Source organism: Polyodon spathula, chromosome 4 (assembly GCF_017654505.1).
Source record: "Polyodon spathula isolate WHYD16114869_AA chromosome 4, ASM1765450v1, whole genome shotgun sequence".
NCBI classification, from domain to species: Eukaryota; Metazoa; Chordata; class Actinopteri; order Acipenseriformes; family Polyodontidae; genus Polyodon; species Polyodon spathula.
Genome location: NC_054537.1, coordinates 4,249,406 through 4,262,539, shown reverse-complemented (window position 1 = coordinate 4,262,539; position 13,134 = coordinate 4,249,406). Strand labels below are relative to the sequence as shown.

The 13,134-nt window shown below is 37.5% G+C and overlaps 1 protein-coding gene across 3 annotated transcripts in view; it reads right to left on the bottom strand.

Moving 5' to 3' along the window:
- The window catches only part of LOC121314074 (zinc finger MYND domain-containing protein 11-like), a 46,769-nt gene extending 35,117 nt beyond the window's left edge, over window positions 1-11,652 (bottom strand). For 2 of the 3 annotated variants that reach the window (XM_041246896.1, XM_041246897.1), the window contains exons 1-2: window positions 11,482-11,652; window positions 672-807 (exon numbers count right to left, since the gene is read on the bottom strand). In XM_041246896.1, coding sequence (XP_041102830.1) covers window positions 672-802 — 131 coding nt within the window. In that variant the 5' untranslated portion in view covers window positions 803-807; window positions 11,482-11,652. The remainder of the gene's footprint in view (window positions 1-671; window positions 808-11,481) is intronic. The other variant, XM_041246898.1, reaches the window with a different exon arrangement.
- Window positions 11,653-13,134: the final 1,482 nt, after the last annotated feature.

Genomic DNA, 13,134 nt, shown 5'->3' with positions numbered 1-13,134 from the left:
TACTTTACGCCTATGAGTAATACAATTTACAGGGGGGCCATGCCCCCCTCACTTTTTCAACGTCAGGGAACTGTCCCCCTCACATTGCAGCAGTACTAAAACTTGGATTTCACAGTAATGTATTATAGTTTTATAGGGTCTCCACTAGGACCCAGCAGAAAATGAAACAGCATTGGTGCGCAATGCATTGTGGGTTATCTCAAGCAGAGAGGAGAAAGCACAGCCCGGTAGAAAAGAACTGTTTGGTTTTTTTTTTCTTTTCATTGTGAACTTTCTCAATCACGGTACCATTCCTGGTGTCTATGGTCTCAATGGCTGTGAAAACCCCCCTCCTTCACAATCTAAAAACACCAACTTGAATGAAATTAATGTTGATTTTTAATGGTATTACTTCATGTAACTCTAAAAGAATAATTTGTTTGCATGTCCCAGATGCAGAAACTGTTTCGCCTCACTTTTGAAAGCAAAGTTACATCACACTGGTATCACTTGTAATTCCCTTTCAATACAATCTCATATCACCAGCAAACAGGCGTGATCAACAGATTCATTCGTTGATAGAAGATGTCAAGATTGATTAAAACCCCTCATTTTAACACCTTCACAATGAGTTGTTAGAGATGAGAAAATTAAGCGTATAGGGAAAAAAAAGTAGTTATTCCAAAACTTACTTTGATATTCTGTCCATGTTTGCAATTTGTTTCTGATTCCGGATGACTTCAATGGCTGCCCATATATACTGGACCACTTTGGGGTCTGCCTGCCTTTTCTTTGCTACACGTGACATGGTATCTCTACTCATTTAACCTGCAGCAAAAGAAACAGGAAAAGGCATAGTACCAGCATTGTTACTCTGTAGATGAAAAGCTGTTCTCACCACATTGACAACGAGCAATTGCAACAGTGTTTAGAGCCAGCCAGCTGAAATCCTTTCTGTTGTATTCTAGTTACTCTTAAACTTAATCTACTTTTAACACCAACAGATATGGTCCATTACAGTACTTGCTAAAGTTAGCATTTAAAAGCCATTTCCCTACCTTTCATGGGCTTACAGTAAGTGTCTTCCCCCCTCCCTGATGTGTGCGTGGCTAAGGTCGTTTTATTACCGAGGTACACAGCCATCTACTGTATGCTTGCTGGGTGCTGCACATACTGTACACACCCACACTGCCTAGACACTTCCTTGATAGGGTGTGTCAGGAATCAGGGACTTGAATGCTCAAGGAAGCAGTGGGCCCAATGCTAATAAAATGTAGGGCAATGCCTTTCAAAACACAAGCAAGTACTGCACACCTTTAGGTAACTCACAGATAAGAAGTATACAGTAGATTCTACCAGCGAGTCTATGTATACGCTGGGAACTCTGTTTAACAGGAGCAGCTGTCCAACAATACATTTCAGTGCATCAAGTACATATAAAACACATTTAAAAAGTAACTAAGCTTTTTTTTTTAACCCCTTTCTTGACTCCTTCTCCCCTTCGTCAGGGAATGTCCACAGTGCTGTAGTTTCAAGCAGCGCGTGCTGGCTTGCTGTCCTATAGAACACACGAGCAACAGTGGGCACAGAAACGTGTGTGTCATTCCAGCTGATCAGGGCTGAATGGTTTGTAAACCTGAAGTAAAATGGATCTATCTGTATCGTTAAAAATGCTTTTTTATTTCTGTAAAAGAAAACAAATAAGTCTTAGTCTACAGCATTTCACGGTCTAAAAATTAAGTATTTCAAGATATTTCATGATTACACATTTATTAAAGCAGAACAAATAGTGCTGTCACACACCACATGTTCACCCTCACAGTAGCTTGTATCTATGCGCCCTGGTGCAGTGCTTCTCAAACTTTTTGAGCTGCCCCCAGTTGCTCTTGTCTGGGGTACTCGGTATAGGGAATTGTGGGGTATGCTGTGGGAGCGTTATATCCGAGGCACGTTAGAATTGAATTGTATTCCTTTATACATTTACTAGATCTGCATTATAAACACTAGGCGGTGACACTATTTTTATATAGAAGCTCATTTTTATATACACTTCATTAGTCAATGCTTGTGGTGTTATGCAGGCTGTTCACATTTCATTGCAGTTGTTACTATTTTCCCATGTCCAGTAGTTGGTTTTGCTGATTAAAATAAACTAGTTTCAATAATTCATGTTAAACTGAACAACAAATCCCTTTAGTTTACCCCAGGTACATTTATTTCAAATGTTATCATTTATTTAAAAAAAAAAAACTATTGTTGAAAAATTACCTCCTAAAAAGGTTGAACATTAAAAAAAAAAAAAAATTAAAATTAAGAATCATTTTTCAACTTCTAGTTTTTTGGTATATTTTATGATAAATATTTTGTTCCAGCAAGGGTCTGGAAATAGAGCTTGGTTAACGTACATTTGGTAGCATTTTGGTAAATTTGCTACTAGTTTTTTTTTTTTTTTTTATGCAATATCATTTTTCTGATACCTTACAGTTTACCTGACCGACCCTGAGTGAACACGCACATAATTACCAGTATGTTTTTTTAAACACGTACATTATTAGTACCTTTCACAAAGCGGGAAATCATTTGACTGAGGTTTGTACCACCCCATGTAGATACGCATGAGGCCCACACATATCCTATTGGACAGTACTGAAATACAAATACTGTACCTACAGTACAGTTAAGTAACAATTAAAAGGTATGGAGTTTATTTTATAGACCAAACGTAAAATTAAATAACTGTTAAACATTACAATTTGATAAGATAACAGGCAATGACCTAACAGGACATTAAGTTTATTCAGTGTCTATAAAATGCTAATTTAATCTGTCACGGAGAATGTCGGCTCCTGGTCTGTTAGAATGTTAACCCTGGTTTCACCCACGATAAAAATCAACACATAATAGGTAGATAATTGTTATTTTATCAAAATTCTGACTACGAAAAACAAAAACACAGGTGCATTCTGTTAATGTACTTGGTGTCTGTCAATGTGTTGACTAGCGAGCGGTGGCACTATCACAATCTGTAAAGCACTATTGGAACACAATAGAGTCCCAGGAGGGGAATTAAACTCTGGATGAGGATCCGGTAAATCTGAACCATGCTGGCCTGCAGCCCCATGAGGGAAGTGCAGGGTTAAGCCAATGCACAAAGACAAGCTGTAGTGGCGCGTGAACTCAACCCAACTCTATTAAAAAGTCATGACACGACCATGCAAATGTGGTCTACAAGTATGTTACATTGTAGTATAATTAGGGCCTTGTCAAAATCGCGATTTCACGGGATGCGTGGAAATCGTGAAATTAGCCCAATAGCGCGATCTTTACAATATTCTTAAGAAGTAAAAATAATGATTTTCACAGGGCCTTAAGTATAATCCACAAAATCAGAGCCACCATGGAAAAGCACTATACAGTAGTGATGAGCGATTAATCTGAAATACGGTTCATTTCCAATTATTACATGAAACACAAACCAACTTTGAACGATTAATAGTCTGCAGAATTTCGAACGATTACTGTAAAACTTTGTCTTTATGGTCACTCATCATAAAAGTTATTTCCGCATTCCATCCACTTTCGATCCCAGTGACTCGTGTCAGGCAACCACCGAAGCTCACTGGGATCTGTAGTCAAGGGAACCTCAAGACCCACCCTCCTGTAAAGCTCCCATAATGCATCCAAAACAGCGTCACGAACCAAAACATACAGGGAGCGCAGCATCAGAACTCTGTTATAACATCAGAGAAAGAAGGTGCGCGAGTGTTTAAATACTGCAAGTTCAAAAATACATAATAGCCTCATTCATGACGTTTCGCAACAGAAAAGCATTGGATATGAAATAATGTAAATATAAAGTCAGCCCATGTCAGATCAATCACCCTCGAAACAGAAGCTTCATGGATTTTGATATAAATATGTATTTGTAAGGGAGCTACCCAAAAAGTTATTGTATTGTTTTACTGGGACTTTCACTTGTATGTAATTGTTATTGTTCTGATTTTTAGTTTGGTCAGTGAAGCAGGTTAAATACATATATTTTTTTACAAATAACTTTCTTGTACGTAAGATAGGCAACATGAAACAAAATATTATAAAAATAATTTTAGTTATTGATTATTATTATTGACCTCAATATAATGCATAATGTATGTTTTGTAAGTTTTAAAGTGCTGTTGAAAAAGTTTTATTTTAGTTTTTAATTAGAAATAATAATAATAATAATAATAATAATAATAATAATAATAAAATAATAAAAAAAAAAAAAAAAAAACATTGAATCAGGAACCTTTTCTGTTTTTCTCCCTAAGAATGATGTTATTAGAATAACTGATATTCGAAAATCAGGATTATTTTCAAATATCGACTTGACTTGGAAAAGTGAGAATCGCCCATTACTACTGCACTGAGCTGTGGCCAGAAACGTTGCATCACCTAGAATATTAGGACTGAGACTTCATTAAAAAAAAATAAAAAAAAATAAAACATAAACATCATTTTGATCTTTTATTTGACTTCATGTAATCATATGAACTACAAAATGACACTGCAAAAGTCTACTGGAAGCCATAACAGTAGTAGAGTTTGAAATGTCACATTTTGTTATTTGTCAGTATAAAGGGAAAACTATGTAATTCAATATGTTAACATAACATTATTAGCTGGTTTCACTCTATTTTAATGAAGCAATATATGCCGATTCTATAGGAGGATGCAAAACTGGCCATAGCTGTACAGTATTAGCAGCCACCACACTTCTAAATGAATAGAGTGTAGATCTTGCACTCAAAATGTCCACAAAGCATTGTAAATGTTTAAACCACTACAGGTTCTATATAAACAGATTAAGCACATTAATATCGTTTTCGGCTGTTTTTTAATAGAGTTAATGACTTCTAATATGTGTTCGGTTTACATAATAGAACAAGTTTGGCTGCCCAGACCAATCATGGAATAAACTGGGGACGCCCATTTTATTTCCCTGCAGCGGGCAGATGCAGAGCTTAATGTCAAAAGTCACAATGCCATTTATGTTAAAGACGCCTCCTATTATAGAGGCTGTGCACAGTTTAGAAAAACTGTACATGCTGTTCATCAGTAACCCTGAAGTGCTGCCAGTGTTTGACAATTTACTTAACCTGAAAACACTACAGAACATCATGCTGCGGTCTTTATTGAACCGCGAATCTTTAAGGGATTTCATTTGTATTACCTGTATCTACAGCACAGCAGCAAGTTCTAGAACCCATGCTACACATTAAAATATGCATGCTTTTCTTGTGCCAGTCTTTTTTTTAATGGGTCTAAAGTTATGCATTTTAAATCTTCAAGAAGCTCATTTTCTCTTCACAATGTGGTTACTGTATTTTATGCCTGTCAGAGAGTGAGCTTTCAAAATAGCTGCCTGATCACTCTCAGCAGCCAGTTGTCTAAGAATTTATCTGGAACAATGAAATCGGTCAAGGAGAACTTCAGAGTTCAGAACAAAACACACTCATTATAATCAAATGCACCTTGTGTTTAAGAAACAAAACCATAACATTCATGCTGCGAAGCACTGTCTTCCATCAACACAGGCTCCATATTTGCTGGGTTGTAAACATAAAACACAGTACATGGTGGGATGATGTCATATCAAGTCCCACAGTCCTTGCGCTGCTAGGAACTGTAACCAGGCTATTCTAATAGTGTTTGTAAGCATTAAGCCCGACTAATCATGAAACGGTACTTAGGTGTGGACGGGTTGAGCTGGATTCATTAAAAACTTTTCTGAGTACGGTTCTCGAGATCGGTTATGTAGTGTGGACAGGGCCTTACTTTATTACTGGTTGGATTACACCCGAAATAAATCTGATACTGCGGATTAAAAGCTAATTTAATAGGAGGTGATTGCTTACAAATGCTGGCACCTCATGATTTTAGAGACGCAAGTCATTAACAAGTTACAGTACAGTCAAGACCAGGGCGGTTCCACACCCCTGATCCAGCAGAGAGCAGCTTTAAAAATATACCAGGAATCACTAGAAAAACTTTGAGAATAGAAGGAGCAACGAACAGTACTGTATCACAGTAACACATTCTCTGAAAGTCTCTTTAAAGAAAGAGGTCTGCGTAATGTTTAAAAGCCTTTTCTTGACCTAGAGTAATACAATACATCCAAATTCCAGCCCCTTGGGTTGTAATTGTACAATGCAATCTCTTTAAAGTGACCGTGGTGCTACAGCATTATTATCACGGTATTACATGAGTACATTGCCCAAGCTAAAAATAGTTTTTAAAACCTAAATTGCTGTATGCAGTACAAGTAATGTATTTGACAGTGGAGTCGGGAGCCTAAGCTGATACAGCCATTTCCACTGTGCAGAGTATCTGAGGATATTCTACTGTAGCAGCAGATCACAATGAACAAACACCCAGGAATGACAGCAGGAGAGTAAGCATGCTGTACAATGCAACATGCCGCAGGACCCCAGCTGCAGCACAGGGGAAGCGGACACATTTCAGCATGAGGACAGTAAGCAGCTGGATATTGCACGTTCCCTTCTTAAACAGTTTTAATAAAGCCACCTGTGACTCAAGTGTTTCTCTTGGTTATCAGACATCTGCTCATTTGCAGCATAAAAATATGGTATCCAGCTGCTAAGAGCAGAGTTGCCTTATCCACGGAAAGTGAGCCGTGACAAAAGACCTGCACAAATACCCACATTTCCTATTTAGAGGCGACCAATTGATTCTTTCAAATAAGTAAGTTGATCCATTTGGAAAAACTGAATGCTTTTCTTTTTATTTATTTATTTTTTATGAACGCCTTTGTGACAGACGTACACAGACAGTAGCTTCTCAAATGCCCCTTGGCAAAGTGCCTCACCACCTGTCTGCAGCTGTAACATATTCATGAGAGACTATGCTCTCTGTTAATATCTATCTCTTAGTATTAAGATCACACAAATCAGCAGTTCGAACTGGAGCCATGCTGTTAACATTGAACACATTGTGCATTTGAATCTCACAGAAACTTGTACAGAAGGTCTGGTTTTTGAAGTTTTCCCACAGAATATACTGACAGAAACAAAAGACTATTACAGTGGACAATGCTTCATGAACTAGACTTGGGTTGATCCGTACACGATGTACAGTAAGCTTCTGTGATACAGCTTTGACCCACGTCACTTGAACAGTAGTCTGCAGTCATAACTGCCCTCCTCGAATTTCAGAACTACAAGCTAGACGGGGTCTAGGTCAGTACTTAGGCGCTGGCTCTCCTCTGAAAATCTGCAGAAAATGGTGCTGGGGCTCAACGGGTGGCTTGGTCACTTCCTTCAAAGCCAGAGCTCCACCAGCACCCCAGCATGGGGTTATGGGGACAGTGCTGCAGGGGTTGATGTCCTTTACATCAACCAAGGCTTTCCTAGCTAACTTAAAAACAAGGCTTCAGCCCTCCGATTCAGAGTCATCCACAAACTTACTACTGCAAAAATCACCACCTTCAAATTTGAACATAAAAAAAGTGCAAGAAATGATCTGCCAATAGAGCAAGATGGATAGCTTAATAAGATTCTTAAATAACAAAAATAAGCTTATTTCAAAAGCAATCGCTAACCTTAAAAGCGCTTAAAAAAAACACCTCTCAAAACAAGAGACCAGGAATTCGAATAACTAAAAACAGATTTCTGCTCTTATTTTTTTCAGTACAAATCAACTCAAACACTGTTTGCAAACAAAACTACTGAAATAAGAGCAAATATCTTGCCAAGATAATGCAAGGCATTTTTTTTCAAAATATGCAATTTTATTTCCTTAAATTAAGGGGATTATTTACAAAATCATTATTAACCGTACTGGGAATTATTTGCCTAAAATAAGAAATTGTAGCTTGCCAAGATTTTATTTTTTTAGTGCTGTACAGTAGTGCTGTCAGTGCTGGATGACTGGATTAGCACATAAAACAATGTAGACGTACAGTACTGTACTCTGTGGTGACTGCTTGGGTATTTTATTAGTCCTCTTGGCTTTGTATTCACTTAATTATTTGCTTTGTATCATAAATGGGAAAACACACACAGCAGCTACTCTAAATGAATGCCATTCGTGTCTACATCAGTTTAGAATTAAAGCACAGGATTTCTGTTAGTGTGTGTGTATATATATATATATATATATATATATATATATATATATATATATATATATATATATATATATATATATATATATATATACACACACAGTGCCTTGCAAAAGTATTCAGACCCCTGACCAATTCTCTCATATTACCGAATTACAAATGGTACATTGAAATTTTGTTCTGTTTGATATTTTATTTTTAAACACTGAAACTCAGAATCAATTATTGTAAGGTGACATTGGTTTTATGTTGGGAAATATTAAGAAAAATAAAAAAACTGAAATTTCTTGCTTGCATAAGTATTCAACCCCTGTGCTGTGGAAGCTCTCAGTTTGCACCGATGAAAGAATTTGCCCAAACGAGGACACAGTTACCTTACCATTGGCCTCCACCTGTGAACCATTAAAGTTGCTGTCATATTTTCTGGATAAAAACCCCACTGTTGAAGGATCATTGGTAAGGCTGTGAATCTGAAGGAAAATGAAGACCGAAGAGCATTCTACAGAAGTTAGAGATAAAGTAATACAAATGCACAGATTAGGGGAAGGGTACAAAATAATATCCAAGTCTTTGGATATCCCAGTGAGCACAGTTGGATCAATAGTCAGGAAGTGGAAGCTGCATCACACCACCCAGGCACTGCCAAGAAAAGGGCGTCCCTCAAAACTCACCACTCAAACAAGAAGGAGACTTGTGAGAGAAGCCACAGAGAGTCCAACAATCACTTTGAAGGAGCTACAGAGTTCAGTGGCTGGGAGTGGAGTAATGGTGCACCAGTCAACCATATCAAGAGCTCTGCATAACACTGGCCTGTATGGGAGGGTGGCAAGAAAGAAGCCGTTACTCAAAAAGTACCATCTGAAAGCACATCTGGAGTTTGCCAGAAAGCATGAGAGTGACCCAGCTGCGATGTAGGAAAAGGTTTTGTGGTCAGATGAGACCAAGATAAAGTTTTTTTGCCAAAACTCAAAGCGATATGTGTGGTGCAAACCTAACACTGCCCATGCCTCAAGACACACCATCCCTACAGTGAAGTATGGTGGTGGCAGCATCATGCTGTGGGGATGCTTCTCATCAGCTGGGACTGGGCATCTTGTTACAATTGAAGGAAGAATGGATGGAGCAAAATACAGGAAAACACTGCAAGAGAATCTGCTTCAGTCCGCTAAAAAACTGAAGCTTGGGAGGAAATTCACCTTTCAGCAAGACAATGATCCCAAGCAAACATTCGAGTGGCTCAAGAACAAACAGGTGCATGTCCTACAGTTGTCCAGTCAAAGTCCTGTTCTCTTCCATTGATAATCTGTGGCACTATTTGAAAACTGATGTCCACAAGCGTTGTCCATCCAATCTGAACCTGGAGAAAATCTGCCAAGAAGAATGGGCCAAAATCACTCCGACACTGTGTGCAAAGCTTGTACATACTTACCCCAAAAGACTTAAAGCTGTTATTGCAGCAAAAGGTGGCTCTACCAAATATTAATGTGTGGGGGTTGAATACTTATGCAAGCAAGATATTTCAGTTTTTTATTTTTCTTAAAAATATTTCCCAACATAAAACCAATGCCACCTTACAATAATTTATTTTGAGTTTCAGTGTTTTAAAATAAAATATCGAACAGAGCGAAATTTAAATGTACCATTTGTAATTCAGTAATATGAGAGAATTGGTCAGGGGTCTGAATACTTTTGCAAGGCACTGTGTGTGTGTGTGTATATATAGAGAGAGAGAGAGAGAGAGAGAGAGAGAGAGAACATGAAGCTATCACTTAAGAACAGATGTATAATCTCCCCACAACAGGAATGCAGTCTAGACAACTTCCACTAAAGCCTTTTATTCAATTAATTATCTGTAGTAGAACAGGTATATCATCCTGCATCTCCAGTCTTACTTTAAATGCCATCTGGAACAGTTTAAAAAAGTAAATGATTCAGATAATCTTAAAGAATAAAAAAAACACAGCTCTAAAATTAATTTAGTAGGGACTCCTAATTAGTATGTCATGTTGCATTTACTGTACAGTAGACTCTAGTGACAATCCTTAATGTGTATAAAATGCGTTTATAATCTGGAACATAAATCTGCACACTTGCAATTAAGATATTTGGCAAATTTTACACAAAATATCCCAATTAATTTGTTTGGTTAGTGATGTCAAACCAATCTGGATTTTGTACGACCTTGTTTCCTCAGCTATCATTAAAGTATAGGGGTCTTTCTAGTGAAGATTGTGTTCTTGTTTCAAAACCATAAAGAAAAAACAACAAGTGCATCATATAGAAAAATGATTTAAACTTATCACTGGAACAAAAGCTGCTGCAGCATACAATTAATGTGACCAACTGTTTTTAATATGCTATAAACTACCTCAGAACCAACCAAATAAGGAGCCCCGACTCTTCATCGTATTGTTCTTGGTGGATGTGACTGACCTGGTAACACAGACAACGTGCTCACTGATGACTGGCAACCACAAACGCCCATTTTCATTACATTACTGCTCCCATACACTATACATAGCACTGTGTTTATTAAATTGTTGTATTTACACTACGCATCTGTAAGAACTACAAATGCAAAATAAAAACTGCCATTATTGTTGTTGTTATTTTTTTTTTTTTTTAATTAAGTTCTTAGTGTGTCATTACATTATGTGGCATTCAACACCGCAAATCCAAGAAACGGTAGTTAAAAAAACGAAAATCACCGACATCGGAATACACGACGCTTTTTTCACCACATTAATCTAGATTTCAGAGAGTGTACAAAATGTATCTTAAAAATGGAGGCACCAAAAAGTACAGAACAATGATGTCTAGTCAATGAAACGCCAGCTGTTTCGCCCTTTCCTACTGCGTGTTGATCTGTTTCCCGGATAGAGTGTCCAGGAATGTCCGTGGATCTCTACATTTCCAGGCCACTTCCGCAATCTTTCTTTACTGTGAGAATCAGAATCAACACATCTTTTTAAAATGCACATGGGTATGCACGTCCTCTTCTAAAGTTAAATATTAGCGTTACATACATGATATACTGTACTGCCTCAGTAGAAAACATCACACAGCTGGGGTATGGCTATTAACTGTAGGATAATAAATGGTGCGAATGATTAATTGCCAACACATGTTTACTTGTAAAAATTCCGCAACATGAGACTGTTTAAAATCCAGTTCTGTGTGATAGTCTACCGAAGTTTTCCAAAGAACCATTAAAACTGACCATGACTGTATAGATTTTAAACCGTCGTTCGTTGATATTTTGCTCAGTAGTTGAGAGACGCCAGGCGCCATGTTCAGGTCCTCGTCGCATAAAACCGAAGCACGTCTCTCTCTGGGTTTTATTTTAGAGTCACATATTTACAATACAAAAGCCTTACCTTCGTTGGGGATGCGCGTTTCACTAACTGGCGGTTCTGTAAAACCCGTGTGTGTTTGGTAAATGTGTTACATTTGTATTCCCGGAAGAGTTTTCCTTGTGTCTAAATGATTATCTCTATCCACAGTTTAGAGCTATGGAGAGTAAACACAGTGATCGCAGACTGAACACATTTAAGACGAGGAGAACTCTAGCGGCGGTGCAAAGAGTTGCTAGCGTTTACTTTTTTTTTTTTTTAGGCAATAGTGGCTTTTTTTTTCTTAGAAAAATGCGAAGCTGGTGTTGGTAGATGAATGTTTAGCATCGCGTGCAACAAATATTGTACGGTCTGCAGGCTTATCAAAATGCAGTCTTCAGACGCACTAACCTTTTGCAAACGTGTGTACATTTATTGTACCTCAAGTTATAGCTCAGGAAATCCACTTAATAATAATAATAATAAATGTGCCGGCATCCATGGGCACATACTGATCTTAAAATAAGATTAATGTGTTTATTTATTTATGTATTTATTTTTACAGATGGCAATAAATATTTGTAAATATTTATTTTTAAAAAATTAATATTTGGCAGATGTTAGCCAGCCCATTTTAATATTCCAATAATATATTTTAATGGTAAAATCCATAATAATCTGGGGTAGTAGCAAATCATTTTACAAGCATGTAACTGAGAAAAAGACAACCGTCTTACTTGCTCTATGGAAGTGAGAGTGAGTGGGGGGTGGGGGATATGAATTCGGGCCCTTCATATAAAATAGGTTTCTCTTTGTCGCCACCTGTGGAAAGTTCCCGCAAACACGGTCTTACAGCACTTCATAACATGCATTGGTAGAACGGTTTTACAGTATTACCCTAAATGCATCCATGAAAGGATCCAGATTTCACCAACAACGTAACATACTGGTTAAGAACTATCATAAATGTCTAAACCCCAGTGTACCCTGTGCTTTGTTACGTGGCTCTGTAAGCACTATACAAATGTAAACAGAAATCCTTATAAATGATATTACAATTGTAAAATTAAAATCTTACCCTAGATTCCTGCCCATAAAACTAAAGCTAGGAAGGATGTTTTAAACAGGGGGAGTAAGGGCTCAGCAGTCATTCCCTTGCAATTGTCCTGCTTTCTTCATACATCTCTATCCTCGCTTGACCATCTTGGGTTTCTTATGAACACATTGGTAATCCTTTCTGGGTGTGAAGGACCTTCCCGAAATAGTTTTCTGCTGTCAGTTTCTTCTGAGGTGTACGATGGACTGGCCTTGGAAGTTTTGGATACTATTCTAAAGGGTGATGGTCATGAAATAGGTTCCACGAGTGATCTGATCCAGATTGTTTACAATAGATGGGGAAGCTAGCATTATATGTGGGGTAAATACTAAAATACATGGGAAATTCAAAAGTAACATGGGGCTTGATTAAATCGAAATTCAATCTGCTGCTTTAGCTGACGCGGATAAATGTAGATGTTAAACAGAATACACAATGTCACCTGATTGCTTGGTGATGAAGCAATCTTGTTCTACTTAATAAAGCATTTTAATTATTTAAAGAGAAAGTAACAAAATACAGTAAAACCTGTCTAATCTTGCACTTCTAAATACCAGTATTTGATATAGATCTGCATGGTTGTTGGGTCCACACCAAATCCC